Source organism: Zea mays, chromosome 10 (assembly GCF_902167145.1).
Source record: "Zea mays cultivar B73 chromosome 10, Zm-B73-REFERENCE-NAM-5.0, whole genome shotgun sequence".
Classification (NCBI taxonomy): domain Eukaryota; kingdom Viridiplantae; phylum Streptophyta; class Magnoliopsida; order Poales; family Poaceae; genus Zea; species Zea mays.
In genome coordinates this window covers 150,760,959-150,779,025 of record NC_050105.1, presented here as the reverse complement: position 1 = coordinate 150,779,025, position 18,067 = coordinate 150,760,959, and the positions used below count along the sequence as shown (strand labels likewise).

At 49.5% G+C, this 18,067-nt stretch overlaps 1 protein-coding gene across 1 annotated transcript; it reads right to left on the bottom strand.

Moving 5' to 3' along the window:
• Nucleotides 1–518: 518 nt before the first annotated feature.
• On the bottom strand, nucleotides 519–2,295 carry LOC100382845 (uncharacterized). The gene has a single exon (NM_001175542.1). It carries the CDS (start codon nucleotides 2,217–2,219, stop codon nucleotides 1,806–1,808), a length of 414 nt encoding a protein of 137 aa, NP_001169013.1. The 5' UTR covers nucleotides 2,220–2,295; the 3' UTR covers nucleotides 519–1,805.
• Between the last annotated feature and the right edge of the window lie 15,772 nt (nucleotides 2,296–18,067).

The window sequence follows — 18,067 nt, the reverse complement described above, 5'->3', positions numbered from 1 at the left end:
ATTGAACGTACGCAGGAGGATGAAGTGGTTCAAAAGGGTTCAAGATCTAGAAAGCGATGAATTCTTACTATCGTGATGATTTATCGATTATGTGTTCATGTTGATTTTGGACAGTTTTTATTAAAGCGTTTTTTATAAAAACAGACTGAAAAGATGAGGTGTTTGTCAGTCCACAGCAGTTTTTGATGGCCAGAAACCGAAAAAAGCCCAAACAAATATGGCGGTACCGAGCTCGTTACTATGGCATGTTTGTTTTGGCTTCTATCTAAATTTTGGCCATCAAAATCAGCTTCTGGCTACTAAATATTTTGTTTTTTAGTCTTTTTTTAAGAATTGTTTTATAAAAATTGTCTAAATTAACGTAAATTTATATAAAAAAAAAACTATCGAATTGTTGCCATTGGAGGCATCTACGCTTTATAAACTCTACATACCTCTTCATTTTTTTTCCACACCTAAGTTTCACTATATCTAGATTCCTGTGACTACATACACTATCTTTCTCCGCACGTATGTTTCATAATATCTAAATTCATGTGACGGCTAGATTATACAAAAATCCACAATTAAAAAACTCAGAAAAAATATTTATCAAAAGAGCCCCCTATGAGGCAGCAATCAGCAAGGCTGCCTCTCCGTGGTACGACTGCATGAGGCTAGATGGGGGCACCATGCGCATTGCTGGGCCCGAAGCTTCACCGAAATTGAAAATGAGTGAGAATAAGGTCACAATATTTACAGACGGGTAAGGACTTGTTTGGTGTGGAACTGCCTATTTGTTTTAAATTACAGTCTATTCAGATCAGATAATCCAACAGTTGGAATGAGAAACCCGTCACCCTAACTAGGGTAGAGACTGATATAAATTTATTGATAGATGTTGGGCCTGCCTCATTACACAAGGTGTGAGCAGCCTGGGACGTGGAAGTGGAAACAGGAAGACGAGTGTGACGCCCGAGCTGAGAAGCATGACAGAAGCGCTAAGATGGGCCTCGGGTATAGGCGATATCTGAGCGGCTGGAAAGCTGGGACATCACGTCAGGTCTAGGGTGTTCGAGACGACGATGCCAAACGACGGAGGTGGTGGTAGTAGCAAGAGCAAGGGGGCTATGGTGGTGGGGGAAGTGGATGGCAAGTGAAGAGAGTAGAGGGGACCGGAGCTGTCACAGCGAGCAAGCACGACACGAGTGGGAAGGTGGCGTATGGTGAGCCCCCAGGGATCCGTAGAACAATGGTTGTCACTAGTGAAGCGACGAACCGAGAGAAGGGGATGAGTTAAACCGGGAGCAACAAGGACGTCGTTGAGGTAGAAAGACACACCTACTGAGGTGACCGAGAGGGTGGAACCGTTATCCACAACGATCGAGAGAGGATGTGAGGGGTGTGGTGGATGAGAGTGGAATAATGAGCTAGTGGTGGAAGTAGTGTGGAAGGAGGCTCCAGAATCGACCACCCAATCAATGGGAAGGGAGATCTTAGGAAAGTCGCAGGGTGCGTGGAAAGAGCCAGAGGAGGTGCTCCGACATGGCTACTAGGAGGGGAGGGGGACAATGAGGGCTCGATTGCCAAGGAGACGATCACTGCACGAGGGAAGACAAGGGGTCCATCCATGTGACGACCGGCGGTCTAGGGGTGGAGCTCGACGTAGTCACGAAGGACAGAGCTCATGGCGCGATCGAAGGCCACGAAGGTGCCCCGGATAAGCTGGCCATCGTGGAGGAGGACGCGCACAACGACAGCGCCGGAACTGGGCAGAGCCGGAGGCACCAAGGGTGGTGGAATACCGTAGGAAGTGCCAGGAGCAACTACATAGGGTTAAGAGCAGCGGGATAGGGGGTCAGGGTAGGGGTGGTGAGGTCGAACATGGCTGGGGTAGGGAGGATACCGAACGACGCAGAGGAGGGGGCGTCGAGGGGCGTGGTGAAGGGTTGTGGCTGCCGCCGCCACAAGCCGCAGCGCGTGCGGGCGAGGGGTGCCGCCGCAGCTATGGCAAATCCGACCGGGAAGACGCGCCTTAGGCCGAGCCGAATTGGCAGCGACACACAGGAGGCGGGCCAAACTGGCCGTACTAGCCGGAGGTGGAGGGGAAGGGGGCGGCCGGGCGCAGGCTCGCACACTGCGGCACCGGCGCCTGCTGAGCAGGGGAGAAGGGTTGGTGGCCTGAGAGCAAGCGGCGAGGAAGGCAGTCGGGGAAGCACCCGACGATGGTGGTGGGGCATATCCGGCGGCGGCCTCGTCGTGGGCGTGGATCCGCAGCCGTCGATGGAGGTGCGGCCGGAGGCGGTTGTAGGGCTCTGGCTCGCACAACTGAGCACGTGCAGCCCACCAACAGGACGACGGTGGCCGGACAGAGAGAGGAGGTCGGGCGGCTGAGTGGTGGGACAAAGGGCCCAATTTTTGCATTTTAGCCGTTTTTCGGGAAACAAATCACGTTTAGACCCTAGAAAATTTTAATGACATCGGCTATGGCGCCGAGGTACGTGCTGCGCTGGCACACCCGAACGCCATGGCGCCGACGTGGCACCGAGCTCGGCGCCACAGATCTTGGCGCCGAGCTCGGTTGTGTTTCAACGGTTTTGTTGGAAAGCTGTAATCAGTCTAGCTCAGTTGGTAGAACACAAGGCTCTTCACCTTGTTGTCCTGGATTTGAGCCCCACAGTTTGCGTATCAATACTTTTTGTGTCCGTCCAGATTTTTTTGTCTTTGTCACAAGCTTAAGTCTTTCCAACAAAACTGTTAAAACACATGTAAATTTTGCTATGATGACACATGCAAATTTTGCTAATCATGTTCGTCTTGCTTCTGGCCGCATGCAACGATGGTCGATGCTCATTATCTTTTTTTTCAGAACATACAACAATAAATACAGGGAACCAATTTGTACAGATGCAAAGCGGTTTGCCAGGGAATAAGATCGTCGTATAATTAAACTACCAAAAGTCATCTTTTTAAAATAAATAAATATGTTTCATGATATTTGTTAAACATCTCCTCTAACCATTGCACCACAAATATTGTAAATATGTATAATTATAATCAGAAAAAAATATAACTTGCTATACCATTCTAATTAACACTGTCAGCCAATCCCGAAACCAATTCACCGAACTCGGACCTCACGTATAGGGCTGGACGAAATACTCGTGGCTCGATAACTCGCTCGACTCGGCTCGTTAGTAGCTCGGCTTGACTTGGCTCGTTCTAATTTTGTAGCGAGCCAAGCTAGCATTCTAGCTCGGTTCTCTAATGAGCCAGCTCGGGTTAGCTCGTGAGCTAGCTCACGAGCCAAACGAGCTAAGCCGCAACACAAGTTTATCTAGTCGTTGGTGTCATCTCATCTCTAATAGTCTTGTTTTCTCGTAGTTATGATCTGTGATATGGACATGTGTGGGTGTGTCATGTGCTTAATATTTGCATTATTGCATGGCTACATACCTACATTGCATATTTAATATTTGATTATTGGTTATGGTTTTGTGAACTTTGTTTCTAGCAGCATATGATGTTAGTGTTGTGCAATAATATTACATGTTTGTGAAATGGATGATGAATTGCTTTATAATGATGCTTATTTGGTTATTTAATATTATAATAATGCTATCTTGTTATAATAAGGGTTTATAAATCCGTAGGTTAATACATATCTGGTTATTTAATTTAATATTAAAAGTTAAAAGTGCTAGGACGATGATATGATAGTATTATTATAAAGGTTTTAGGTTTGTAGTGTTAAACACTTAAAATATGATTTTTTGGTTATATATATATTTATGTATATAGATCTTTGTATTTGATTGTGTGGCTCGCGAGCCTAACGAGCTGGCTCGAGCTTCCTGACGAGCCGAGCCGAGCCAGCTGTTGAGCTCGTTAGTATAATGAGCCGAGCCGAGCTGGCTCGTTACAGTAACGAGCCAAGTCATAATGAGCCGAGCTGGCTCGATATCCACCCCTACTCACGTATAGCAAGGACAAAAAAAATCAATGATAAACAAAAAAATCTAGATGACAAAGACAAAAAAATCTAGATGAGAAATAAATCTGGATGGACACATCAGCGACATAAACAAAAAAATAAATCAATGATAAAGACAAAAAATATTGAACACAAACTGTGGGGGTCAAACCCGCAACCACAAGGTAAAGAGCCTGTGCTCTACCAACTGAGCTAGACAATTTTTGTGCTTACAGCTTTCCAACAAAACTATTGAAACACAACTGAGCTCGGCGCCAAGATTTATGGCGCCGAGCTCAGTGCCACGTCGACGCCACGACGTCCGGGTGTGCCAGCGCAGCACGTACCTCGGCGCCATAGGCTATGGCATCGAGCAAAGGGTCTAAAAATGCGATTAAAATTTTCTAGGGTCTAAACGTGATTTTTTTCCCGAAAAGGGCCAAAATGCAAAAAAAAAATCCGGACGAAGGGAGGGAGGGAGAGAAGAGAAGATTGGCTCTGGTACCAAATTGAAATGGAAAACCTTTCACCCTAACTAGGGTAGGGACTGATATATATATATATATATATATATATATATATATATATATATATATATATATATATATATATATATATATATGTATTTAGAGCCCTGGGCTCTATTTAACTACAGAAAGCCCCGACCATCCGTCCGGTTGACCAGGCGCACCATCCGGTCCACCCACTATAATGTTTACGCTTAGTTATACACAAGTTTACGCTCATGTACCATCGTATAAAAACAATCGCTCTATCTGGCCTTCCACGATGGCTGATACTAGGGTTTCAGTGGCGGCGGTTGCACGACATGAGCGAGCGCGGCGAAGCCAGCACAACCGCGGCGGACAAGCGTCCCCATAGACGAGATCCATGGCGCAGCGCCGGAAGAGCGTCTCCTCCATGCCGCGCACTGCGGCTCGCGCGCACCGCTGCTCGTGTCGCTCTTCGGACGCTCGCTCTCCTCAACCGCTTCCACGCGTTGGCGCAGCTCCTAGCAATGGCGATGGCGACAGGGTCCATGGCGGCTTGGCGGCTTGACCATCGAATCATTGCACAGAGGTGTGTGGCTGTGGATCTGGTGAAAGAAACACCGACGAGGCAGACTCCAAGAGAAAGAGGTCATGTACCAGCAATGACAAAGTTCCAGCGGCTCCACCGTCTCCCCTTGCTTCTATTGTTGTTTGTAGGTATAGTTCTTGTTAGAATAGGAACCCATACCCTAATCAGGGGTTGGGAGTGGTATTAAATAGAGAGAGTAACTGGGCCAAGGCCCATTACACAGGGGTATAACGGTCATTACACGGGGAATAGCACAAACCCTAGACGGGTAGTCTAACACCCCCCCGCAGTCACAACTCTATCCTGTACAGATGTTGAGACTGGATCGGAAGTCTAAAAAGACACTCGACGGTAACCCCTTGGTGAAGATGTCGGCGAACTGAAGCGTGGTGGGGACGCTGAGAACGCGGACGTCACCGGCAGCGACACGCTCGCGGACGAAGTGCAGGTCGATCTCCACATGCTTCGTGCGCTGATGCTGCACAGGGTTGGTGGAGAGGTAGACCGCGCTGACGTTGTCGCAGTAGACGAGGGTGGCGCGCTGGAGGGGACTGTGGAGCTCGTGGAGGAGCTGGCGCAGCCAGGAGGCCTCGGCCACGCCATTGGCCACGGCACGGTACTCGGCCTCAGCGCTGGAGCGAGAGACGACGGGCTGCCTCTTGGCGGCCCAAGAGACGAGGTTGGCGCCCAGGAAGACGGCGTAGCCGGAGGTGGACCGGCGCGTGTCGGGACAGCCGGCCCAATCAGCGTCGGTGTAGACCACGAGCTCCGACGTCGGGGATGGGCGGAGTAGGAGGCCGTAGTCGAGGGAGCCGCGGAGGTAGCGTAGAATCCTCTTGAGCGCAGTGAGATGGGGCTCCCGCGGAGTGTGCATATGCAGGCACACCTGCTGGACGGCGTAAGCGATGTCGGGCCTGGAGAACGTGAGGTACTGGAGCGCGCCGGTGAGGCTCCGGTAGGACGTTGCGTCGGCGACCGGAGGCCCGTCGTCCTCAGAGAGCTTCGCCTGAGTGTCGACAGGCGTGGAGCAGGGCTTGCAGTCAGACATGCCAGCCCGCTCCAGGATGTCGATGGCGTACTGGCGCTGGTGGAGGAAGAGACCCTGGGGCCGACGTTCGGCGGTGATGCCGAGGAAGTGGTGGAGGGGCCCCAGGTCCTTCATCGCGAACTCTCGCTGAAGGGCGACGATCGTGCGCTGAAGGAGGTCGGCGGTGGATGCCGTGAGCACAATGTCGTCGACGTAGAGCAGGAGGTAGACGGTGTCGTCGCCGCGCCGGTAGATGAATAGGGACGTGTCCGACTTGGCCTCGACGAAGCCGACGGAGGCCAGGTAGGAAGCGAAGCGACTGTACCAAGCCCGTGGCGCCTGCTTGAGGCCGTACAGGGACCGGTTCAGTCGGCAAACCAGGTCCGGACGGTCAGTGTCGACGAAGCCGGTGGGCTGGCTGCAGTAGACAGTCTCCGTCAGAGTGCCATGGAGGAAGGCATTCTTGACATCGAGCTGATGGATCGCCCAGTCACGGGAGAGGGCGAGGGAGAGGACGGTGCGAACAGTGGCGAACTTGACGACCGGGCTGAAGGTCTCGTCGTAGTCCACTCCGGGGCGCTGGGTGAAGCCCCGAAGGACCCAACGGGCCTTGTAGCGGTCGAGGGAGCCGTCCGAGGTCAGCTTGTGGCGAAATAGCCACTTGCCGGTGACCACGTTGGTGCCTGGTGGACGCGGCACCAGGTCCCAGGTGTGGTTGGCCAAGAGGGCCGCGTACTCCTCCTCCGTAGCGCGACGCCAATGTGGGTCGGCGAGGGCAGTGCGAACGGAGGAGGGTACCGGGGAAGCGTCGGGTGGAGCGCTGGTCGTAGCGGCTGCCAGGATGAGCCGGTCAACGGGGCGGAGAACGCCAGCAGCGCGCCGAGTCACCATCGGGTGGACGTGCCCGGGGTCGCGGTGGATGGCGACCGGGTGGTATACGGACGACTCGGAGTGAGCCGCCGGAATGTCGGGAGCGGCTGGTGGGGCCGGCTCACGGCGGTGATAGACGACGGCGGGGTCGGCGAATCGGGTCGCGCTCGTCGACGGGCCCGAGTCGGGGGGCGCCGCGGTAGTGGCGTGGCCGCGGCGATGGTAGACGAGGGCGGGGTTGGCGAAGTGAGCCGGAGTCGACGGGGCCGCGCGTGGCGCAGGTGGGGTCGACGGGGCCGCGCGTGGCGCAGGCGGGGTCGACGGGGCCGCGCGTGGCGCAGGCAGGACCGACGGGGCCGCGCATGGCGCAGGCGTGGTCGACGGGGCCGCGCGTGGCGCAGGCGGGATCGACGGGGCCGCGCGTGGCGCGGAAGAGGTCGTGGGGGCCGCATGAGGAGCAGGTAACGGCGCAAGACGGGGAGCTGAAGGTGGGGGAGGAATCGGATCGGACTCGAGGAGGGAGTCAAGATCGGTGGGTGGGGTGGAGCCAGCAAGGGGAAACACATCTTCGTCAAAGATGACATGACGAGAGATGATGATGCGGTGGGAGGTGAGGTCCAGACACCGGTATCCCTTGTGGTCAGGGGAGTAGCCAAGGAACAGACAGCGGGTGGAGCGAGGAGAAAGCTTATGTGGAGCGGTAGCGGAAGTGTTAGGGTAGCAGGCACAGCCGAACACGCGAAGGTGGTCATAGGAAGGGGCTGTACCGTATAGGGCGAAGTGGGGGGTAGGGTGGCGAACCGCCTTCGAGGGAAGACGGTTGAGGAGGTGGGTGGCAGTGTGCAGGGCCTCTGCCCAATAGCTGGCAGGGAGAGACGCCTGGAAGAGGAGGCAGCGGAGCATATTAGTGGTGGTGCGGATCATGCGTTCGGCTCGGCCGTTCTGAGCAGAAGTGTAGGGGCACGAGAGACGCAACTGGACGCCATGAGTGAGAAAGAAGGAGCGAGAGGCGTGGTTATCAAACTCGCGGCCATTGTCACACTGCAGAGCACGGACCGGGCGGCGAAAGTGAGTGGATACTGATAGTCGCCTAGAGGGGGGGTGAATAGGGCGAAACTGAAATTTACAAATATAAACACAACTACAAGCCGGGTTAGCGTTAGAAATATAAACGAGTCCGCGAGAGAGGGGGCAAAACAAATCGCAAGCAAATAAGGAGAGTGACACGCGGATTTGTTTTACCGAGGTTCGGTTCTTGCAAACCTACTCCCCGTTGAGGAGGCCACAAAGGCCGGGTCTCTTTCAACCCTTCCCTCTCTCAAACGGTCCCTCGGACCGAGTGAGCTTTCCTTCTTCTCAATCAACCGGGAACAAAACTTCCCCGCAAGGGCTACCACACAATCGGTGCCTCTTGCCTCGGTTACAATTGAGTGTTGATCACAAGAGCAAAAGAGAAAAGAAAGAATGCGATCCAAGCGCAAGAGCTCAAATGAACACGGCAAATCACTCTCACTAGTCACTTAGGGTTTGTGCGGAATTGGAGAGGATTTGATCTCTTTGGGTGTGTCTAGAATTGAATGCCTAGCTCTTGTAAGTGGTTGAGAAGTGGAAAACTTGGATGGCAATGAATGTGGGGTGGTTGGGGTATTTATAGCCCCAACCACCAAACTTGACCGTTGGCTGGAGGCTTCTGTTCGATGGCGCACCGGACAGTCCGGTGCACACCGGACAGTCCGGTGCCCCTGCCACGTCATCACTGCCGTTGGATTCTAGCCGTTGGAGCTTCTGACTTGTGGGCCCGCCTGGGTGTCCGGTGCGCACCGGACATGCACTGTTTGATGTCCGGTGCATCGGTATGGGCAGCCCTGACGTCTGCGCGCGCTGCGCGCGCATTTAATGCTGCGCAGAGAGCCGTTGGCGCCGCAGAGAGCCGTTGCTCCGCTGTCACACCGGACAGTCCGGTGCACACCGGACAGTCCGGTGAATTTTAGCGGAGCGGCTGCCGCGCCAACCCGAGGCTGGCGAGTTCAGGAGGCCGAGCTTCCTTGGAGCACCGGACATGTCCGGTGCACACCGGACAGTCCGGTGAATTATAGCGCGCCGGCTTCCGAGAATTCCCGAGAGTGAAGAGTTGGAGTCTGAGTCCCCTGGTGCACCGGACAGGTACTGTTTACTGTCCGGTGGCACACCGGACAGTCCGGTGCGCCAGACCAGGGGTGCCCTCGGTTGCCCCTTTGCTCCTTTATTGAATCCAACACTTGGTCTTTTTATTGGCTAGATGTGAACCTTTTGCACCTGTATAACTTATACACTAGAGCAAACTAGTCAGTCCAATATTTGTGTTGGGCAATTCAACCACCAAAATTATTTAGGAACTAGGTGTAAGCCTAATTCCCTTTCAATCTCCCCCTTTTTGGTGATTGATGCCAACACAAACCAAAGCAAATATAAAAGTGCATAATTGAACTAGTTTACATAATGTAAGTGCAAAGGTTACTTGGAGTTGAGCCAATATAACTACTTACAAGATATGCAAGGAATGTTTCTTTCTTATATAACATTTTGGACCACGTTTGCACCACATGTTTTTGTTTTTGCAAATTCTTTTTGTAAATCCATTTCAAAGATCTTTAGCAAATAGTCAAAGGTACATGAATAAGAGTTTGCAAAGCATTTTCAAGATTTGAAATTGTCTCCCCTATTTCAAATGCTTTTCCTTTGACTAAACAAAACTCCCCCTAAAAGAGATCCACCTCTTAGTGTTCAAGAGGGTTTTGATATACCATTTTTGAAATACTACTTTCTCCCCCTTTTGAACACAATAGGATACCAATTGATAAATACTTCTTTGAAAACACTAAGTTTTTGAAATTGGTGGTGGTGCGGTCCTTTTGCTTTGGGCTCATTTCTCCCCCTTTTTGGCATGAATCGCCAAAAACGGAATCATTAGAGCCCTCTAAGTGCTATCTTCCCCTTTGGTCATAAAATAAATGAGTTAAGATTATACCAAAAAGCGAAGCTTTTGAGCTTTTACTCTCTTCCCCAGGGATGAAGTTCTTTTCTTTGATGCTCATTTCTCCCCCAAAGAATAGAGAGTTGCTCGGAGTGATGGCGAAGTATGAGTTACGGAGTGGAAGCCTTTGTCTTCGCCGAAGACTCCAATTCCCTTTCCATATACCTATGACTTGGTTTGAAATAGACTTGAAAACACATTAGTCATAGCATATAGAAGAGATATGATCAAAGGTATTTAAATGAGCTATGTGTGCAAGCTAGCAAAAGAAATTTCTAGAATCAAGAATATTGAGCTCATGCCTAAGTCTGGTAAAAGATTGTTCATCAAGTGGCTTGGTAAAGATATCGGCTAATTGATCTTTAGTGTTAATGTAAGAAATCTCGATATCCCCCTTTTGTTGGTGATCCCTAAGAAAATGATACCGAATGGCTATGTGCTTAGTGCGGCTATGCTCGACGGGATTGTCGGCCATTTTAATTGCACTTTCATTATCACATAGCAAAGGGACTTTGGTTAATTTGTAACCGTAGTCCCGCAGGGTTTGCCTCATCCAAAGCAATTGCGCGCAACAATGTCCTGCGGCAATGTACTCGGCTTCGGCGGTGGAAAGAGCGACCGAATTTTGCTTCTTTGAAGCCCATGACACCAAGGATCTTCCCAAGAACTGGCAAGTCCCCGATGTGCTCTTCCTATTGATCTTACACCCCGCCCAATCGGCATCCGAATAACCAATCAAATCAAAAGTGGATCCCCGAGGGTACCAAAGCCCAAACTTAGGAGTATAAGCCAAATATCTCAAGATTCGTTTTACGGCCGTAAGGTGGGATTCCTTAGGGTCGGATTGGAATCTTGCACACATGCAAACGGAAAGCATAATGTCCGGTCGAGATGCACATAAATAAAGCAATGAACCAATCATCGACCGGTATACCTTTTGATCCACGGACTTACCTCCCGTGTCGAGGTCGAGATGCCCATTAGTTCCCATGGGTGTCTTGATGGGTTTGGCATCCTTCATCCCAAACTTAGCAAGAATGTCTTGAGTGTACTTCGTTTGGCTAATGAAGGTGCCCTCTTGGAGTTGCTTGACTTGGAATCCTAGAAAATACTTCAACTCCCCCATCATCGACATCTCGAATTTCTGTGTCATGATCCTACTAAACTCTTCACATGTAGACTCGTTAGTAGACCCAAATATAATATCATCAACATAAATTTGGCATACAAACAAGTCATTTTCAAGAGTTTTAGTAAAGAGTGTAGGATCGGCCTTGCCGACTTTGAAGCCATTAGCAATAAGGAAATCTCTAAGGCATTCATACCATGCTCTTGGGGCTTGCTTGAGCCCATAAAGCGCCTTAGAGAGCCTATAGACATGATTAGGATACTCACTGTCTTCAAAGCCGGGAGGTTGCTCAACATAGACCTCTTCCTTGATCGGTCCATTGAGGAAGGCACTTTTCACGTCCATTTGATAGAGCTTAAAGCCATGGTAAGTAGCATAGGCCAATAATATGCGAATTGACTCAAGCCTAGCTACGGGTGCATAGGTTTCACCAAAATCCAAACCTTCGACTTGTGAATACCCTTTGGCCACGAGTCGAGCTTTGTTCCTTGTCACCACACCATGCTCATCTTGCTTGTTGCGGAAGACCCATTTGGTTCCTACAACATTTTGGTTAGGACGTGGAACTAAATGCCAGACCTCATTCCTCGTGAAATTGTTGAGCTCCTCTTGCATCGCCACCACCCAATCCGAATCTTGGAGAGCTTCCTCTACCCTGTGTGGCTCAATAGAGGAAACAAAAGAGTAATGTTCACAAAAATGAGCAACCCGAGATCGAGTAGTTACCCCCTTATGAATGTCGCCGAGGATGGTGTCGACGGGGTGATCTCGTTGGATTGCTTGGTGGACTCTTGGGTGTGGCGGTCTTGGTTCTTCCTCATCCTCCTTTTCTTGATCATTTGTATCTCCCCCTTGATCATTGCTATCATCTTGAGGTGGCTCGTCTTCTTGATTTTGCTCTTCATCATTTTGAGCCTCATCCTCATTTTGAGTTGGTGGAGATGCTTGCATGGGGGAGGATGGTTGATCTTGTGTACTTGGAGGCTCTTCGGATTCCTTAGGACACACATCCCCAATGGACATGTTCCTAAGCGCTATGCATGGAGCCTGTTCTTCACCTATCTCATCAAGATCAATTTGCTCTACTTGAGAGCCGTTAGTTTCATCAAACACAACGTCACAAGAGACTTCAACTAGTCCAGTGGACTTGTTAAAGACCCTATATGCCCTTGTGTTTGAGTCATAACCAAGTAAAAAGCCTTCTACAGTTTTAGGAGCAAATTTAGATTTTCTACCTCTTTTAATAAGAATGAAGCATTTGCTACCAAAAACTCTAAAATATGAAATGTTGGGCTTTTTACCGGTTAGGAGTTCATATGATGTCTTCTTGAGGATTCGGTGAAGATATAACCGGTTGATGGCGTAGCAGGCGGTGTTGACCGCTTCGGCCCAAAACCGGTCCGGTGTCTTGTACTCATCAAGCATGGTTCTTGCCATGTCCAATAGAGTTCGATTCTTCCTCTCCACTACACCATTTTGTTGTGGCGTGTAGGGAGAGGAGAACTCATGCTTGATGCCCTCCTCCTCAAGGAAGCCTTCAATTTGAGAGTTCTTGAACTCCGTCCCGTTGTCGCTTCTTATTTTCTTGATCCTTAAGCCGAACTCGTTTTGAGCTCGTCTCAAGAATCCCTTTAAGGTCTCTTGGGTTTGAGATTTTTCCTGTAAAAAGAATACCCAAGTGAAGCGAGAATAATCATCCACAATAACAAGACAATACTTACTCCCGCCGATGCTTATGTAAGCAATCGGGCCGAATAGATCCATGTGGAGTAGCTCAAGCGGCCTGTCGGTCGTCATGATGTTCTTGTGTGGGTGATGGACTCCAACTTGCTTCCCCGCCTGGCATGCGCTACAAATCCTGTCTTTCTCAAAATGAACATTTGTTAATCCTAAAATGTGCTCTCCCTTTAGAAGCTTGTGAAGATTCTTCATCCCAACATGGGCTAGTCGGCGATGCCAGAGCCAACCCATGTTAGTCTTAGCAATTAAGCATGTGTCGAGTTCAGCTCTATTAAAATCCACTAAGTATAGCTGACCCTCTAACACACCCTTAAATGCTATTGAATCATCACTTCTTCTAAAGACAGTGACACCTATATCAGTAAAAAGACAGTTGTAGCCCATTTGACATAATTGGGAAACAGAAAGCAAGTTGTAATCTAATGAATCAACAAGAAAAACATTGGAAATGGAATGGTCAGGTGAAATAGCAATTTTACCCAAACCTTTGACCAACCCTTGATTTCCATCCCCGAATGTGATAGCTCGTTGGGGATCTTGGTTTTTCTCATATGAGGAGAACATCTTTTTCTCCCCGGTCATGTGGTTTGTGCACCCGCTGTCGAGTATCCAACTTGAGCCCCCGGATGCATAAACCTACAAAACAATTTTAGTTCTTGACTTTAGGTACCCAAACGGTTTTGGGTCCTTTGGCATTAGAAACAAGAACTTTGGGTACCCAAACACAAGTCTTGGAACCCTTGTGTTTGCCCCCAACAAATTTGGCAACTACCTTGCCGGATTTGCTAGTAAGCACATAAGATGCATCAAAAGTTTTAAATGAAATGGCATGATCATTTGATGCATTAGGAATTTTCTTCTTAGGCAACTTAGCATGGGTTGGTTGCCTAGAGCTAGATGTCTCACCCTTATACATATAAGCATGATTAGGGCCAGAGTGAGACTTCCTAGAATGAATCTTTCTAATTTTGCTCTCAGGATAGCCGGCAGGGTACAAAATGTAACCCTCGTTATCCTGAGGCATGGGAGCTTTGCCCTTAACAAAGTTAGACAAGTTCTTAGGAGGAGCATTAAGTTTGACATTGTCTCCCCTTTGAAAGCCAATGCCATCCTTGATGCCAGGGCGTCTCCCATTATAAAGCATGCTACGAGCAAATTTAAATTTTTCATTTTCTAAGTTGTGCTCGGCAATTTTAGCATCTAGTTTAGCTATATGATCATTTTGTTGCTTAATTAAAATCATGTGATCATGAATAGCATCAATATCAACATTTCTACATCTAGTACAAATAGATACATGCTCAACAATAGATGTAGAGGGTTTGCAAGATTTAAGTTCTACAACCTTAGCATGCAACATTTCATTCTTAGTTCTAAGGTCGGAAATAGTAGCATTGCAAACATCAAAATTTTTAGCCTTAGCAATTAAATTTTCATTCTCTAATCTAAGGCTAGCAAGAGATGCATTTAATTCATCAATCTTAGCAAGCAAGTCAACGTTATCATCTCTAAGATTGGGAATTGAAACATTACAAACATGTGAATCAACCTTAGCATTTAAAATAGCATTTTCATTTCTAAGGTTGTCAATCATCTCACGACAAGTGCTTAGCTCACTAGATAATTTTTCACATTTTTCTACTTCTAGAGCATAAGCCTTTTTAACCTTAACATGTTTTTTGTTTTCTTTAATTAGATAATCCTCTTGGGAATCCAAAAGGTCATCCTTTTCATGAATAGCATTAACCAATTCATTTAATTTTTCTTTTTGAGCTATGTTAAGGTTGGCAAAAAGGGAACGCAAGTTATCTTCCTCATCACTAGCATTGTCATCACTAGAGGATTCATATTTAGTGGAGGATTTAGATTTAACCTTCTTTTTGCCGTCCTTTGCCATGAGGCACTTGTGGCCGACGTTGGGGAAGAGGAGTCCCTTGGTGACGGCGATGTTGGCGGCGTCCTCGTCGTCGGAGGAGTCGCTTGAGCTCTCGTCGGAGTCCCACTCGCGACAAATATGGGCATCGCCGCCCTTCTTCTTGTAATACCTCTTCTTTTCCTTTCGTCTCCCCTTCTTGTCGTCACCTCGGTCACTGTCACTAGATATAGGACATTTAGCAATAAAATGACCGGGCTTACCACACTTGTAGCAAACCTTCTTGGAGCGGGACTTGTAGTCTTTCCCCCTCCTTTGTTTGAGGATTTGGCGGAAGCTCTTGATGACGAGCGCCATCTCCTCATTGTCAAGCTTGGAGGCGTCTATTGGTTGTCGGCTTGGTGTAGACTCCTCCTTCTTTTCTTCCGTCGCCTTGAATGCAACGGGTTGAGCTTCGGATGGCTCGCCAAGCTCGTTGATTTTCCTCGAGCCTTCTATCATGCACTCAAAACTTACAAAATGCCCGATAACTTCCTCGGGGGTCATTTTAGTATATCTAGGATTACCACGAATCAATTGAACTTGAGTGGGATTTAGAAAAATGAGAGATCTTAAAATAACATTTACCACTTCGTGGTCGTCCCACTTCTTGCTCCTGAGGTTGCGCACTTGGTTTACCAAAGTCTTGAGCCGGTTGTACATGTGTTGTGGCTCCTCCCCTTTGTTGAGCCGGAACCGACCGAGCTCCCCCTCGATCGTTTCCCGCTTGGTGATCTTGGTGAGCTCATCTCCCTCGTGCGCGGTTTTGAGTACATCCCAAATCTCCTTGGCGTTCTTCAACCCTTGTACTTTGTTATACTCCTCTTTACTTAGAGAGGCGAGGAGTATGGTTGTTGCTTGAGAGTTGAAGTGCTCGATTTGGGCCACCTCATCCTCATCATAGTCCTCATCCCCTACGGATGGTACCTGCGCGCCAAACTCAACAACATCCCATATGCTTTTGTGGAGCGAGGTTAGATGAAATCGCATTAAATCGCTCCACCTAGCGTAATCTTCACCATCAAAAGTTGGTGGTTTGCCTAATGGGACGGAAAGTAAAGGTGTATGTTTGGAAATGCGAGGGTAGCGTAGGGGGATCTTACTATACTTCTTGCGCTCTTGGCGCTTAGAAGTGACGGAGGGCGCATCGGAGTCGGAGGTCGATGTTGATGAAGTGTCGGTCTCGTAGTAGACCACCTTCCTCATCCTCTTGTGCTTGTCACCTTTCCGATGCGGCTTGTGGGAAGAAGATTTTTCCTTCTTCTCTTTGTGGTGAGAAGAAGATTTCTTCTCCTTCCCTTTGTTGGAGGAGCTCTTCTTCTTCTCCCTCCTTTTGGTGCGGGACTCTTCCGATGAAGTGCTCCCGTAGCTTGTAGTGGGCTTTTCGCCGGTCTCCATCTCCTTCTTGGCGTGATCTCCCGACATCACTTCGAGCGGTTAGGCTCTAATGAAGCACCGGGCTCTGATACCAATTGATAGTCGCCTAGAGGGGGGGTGAATAGGGCGAAACTGAAATTTACAAATATAAACACAACTACAAGCCGGGTTAGCGTTAGAAATATAAACGAGTCCGCGAGAGAGGGGGCAAAACAAATCGCAAGCAAATAAGGAGAGTGACACGCGGATTTGTTTTACCGAGGTTCGGTTCTTGCAAACCTACTCCCCATTGAGGAGGCCACAAAGGCCGGGTCTCTTTCAACCCTTCCCTCTCTCAAACGGTCCCTCGGACCGAGTGAGCTTTCCTTCTTCTCAATCAACCGGGAACAAAACTTCCCCGCAAGGGCTACCACACAATCGGTGCCTCTTGCCTCGGTTACAATTGAGTGTTGATCACAAGAGCAAAAGAGAAAAGAAAGAATGCGATCCAAGCGCAAGAGCTCAAATGAACACGGCAAATCACTCTCACTAGTCACTTAGGGTTTGTGCGGAATTGGAGAGGATTTGATCTCTTTGGGTGTGTCTAGAATTGAATGCCTAGCTCTTGTAAGTGGTTGAGAAGTGGAAAACTTGGATGGCAATGAATGTGGGGTGGTTGGGGTATTTATAGCCCCAACCACCAAACTTGACCGTTGGCTGGAGGCTTCTGTTCGATGGCGCACCGGACAGTCCGGTGCACACCGGACAGTCCGGTGCCCCTGCCACGTCATCACTGCCGTTGGATTCTAGCCGTTGGAGCTTCTGACTTGTGGGCCCGCCTGGGTGTCCGGTGCGCACCGGACATGCACTGTTTGATGTCCGGTGCATCGGTATGGGCAGCCCTGACGTCTGCGCGCGCTGCGCGCGCATTTAATGCTGCGCAGAGAGCCGTTGGCGCCGCAGAGAGCCGTTGCTCCGCTGTCACACCGGACAGTCCGGTGCACACCGGACAGTCCGGTGAATTTTAGCGGAGCGGCTGCCGCGCCAACCCGAGGCTGGCGAGTTCAGGAGGCCGAGCTTCCTTGGAGCACCGGACATGTCCGGTGCACACCGGACAGTCCGGTGAATTATAGCGCGCCGGCTTCCGAGAATTCCCGAGAGTGAAGAGTTGGAGTCTGAGTCCCCTGGTGCACCGGACAGGTACTGTTTACTGTCCGGTGGCACACCGGACAGTCCGGTGCGCCAGACCAGGGGTGCCCTCGGTTGCCCCTTTGCTCCTTTATTGAATCCAACACTTGGTCTTTTTATTGGCTAGATGTGAACCTTTTGCACCTGTATAACTTATACACTAGAGCAAACTAGTCAGTCCAATATTTGTGTTGGGCAATTCAACCACCAAAATTATTTAGGAACTAGGTGTAAGCCTAATTCCCTTTCAGATACCCAGGTGAAGAAGTGTGTGAGGGTGGTGAGGGTGTCCGACTTCAACCGAAGCGGGAAGGTCCAGAGAAAATGGGAAAAATCATCCAAAATCACCAAATAATATTTATAGCCAGAAAGACTGAGTACAGGGGAGGTCCAAAGATCACAATGAACTAGGTCAAAAGCCTGCTCAGCCCGAGAAGAAGAGGTAGTAAATGGGAGACGAGTATGTCGGCCTAACTGACAAGCATGACAGAGACCCTCAAAATGTCCCCTACTACATGAAAGATCTAGACTGCTGGTAATCTTGGTCATGACGTCGGATCCAGGATGGCCGAGACGTCGATGCCATGTGGTGGAGGAGGTGGTGGAGACCAGGGCAGGAGGTGGAGACACGCCGGCGGTAGAGGGCTGGAGCGTGTAGAGAGGCCCCGAGCTGTCACAGCGGGCGAGAAGGGTCCTGGTAGCCAGATCCTTCACAGAAAAACCAGAGGGGTCAAACTCAATAGAACAGGAGTTGTCAGTGGTGAATCGACGAACAGAAAGAAGGTTGTGAGTGATGTGGG

Coding starts and splice junctions, on each gene's coding strand:
- LOC100382845 (NM_001175542.1), bottom strand. CDS start 2,219: ATGCCCCACCACCATCGTCGGGTGCTTCCCCGACTGCCTTCCTCGCCG.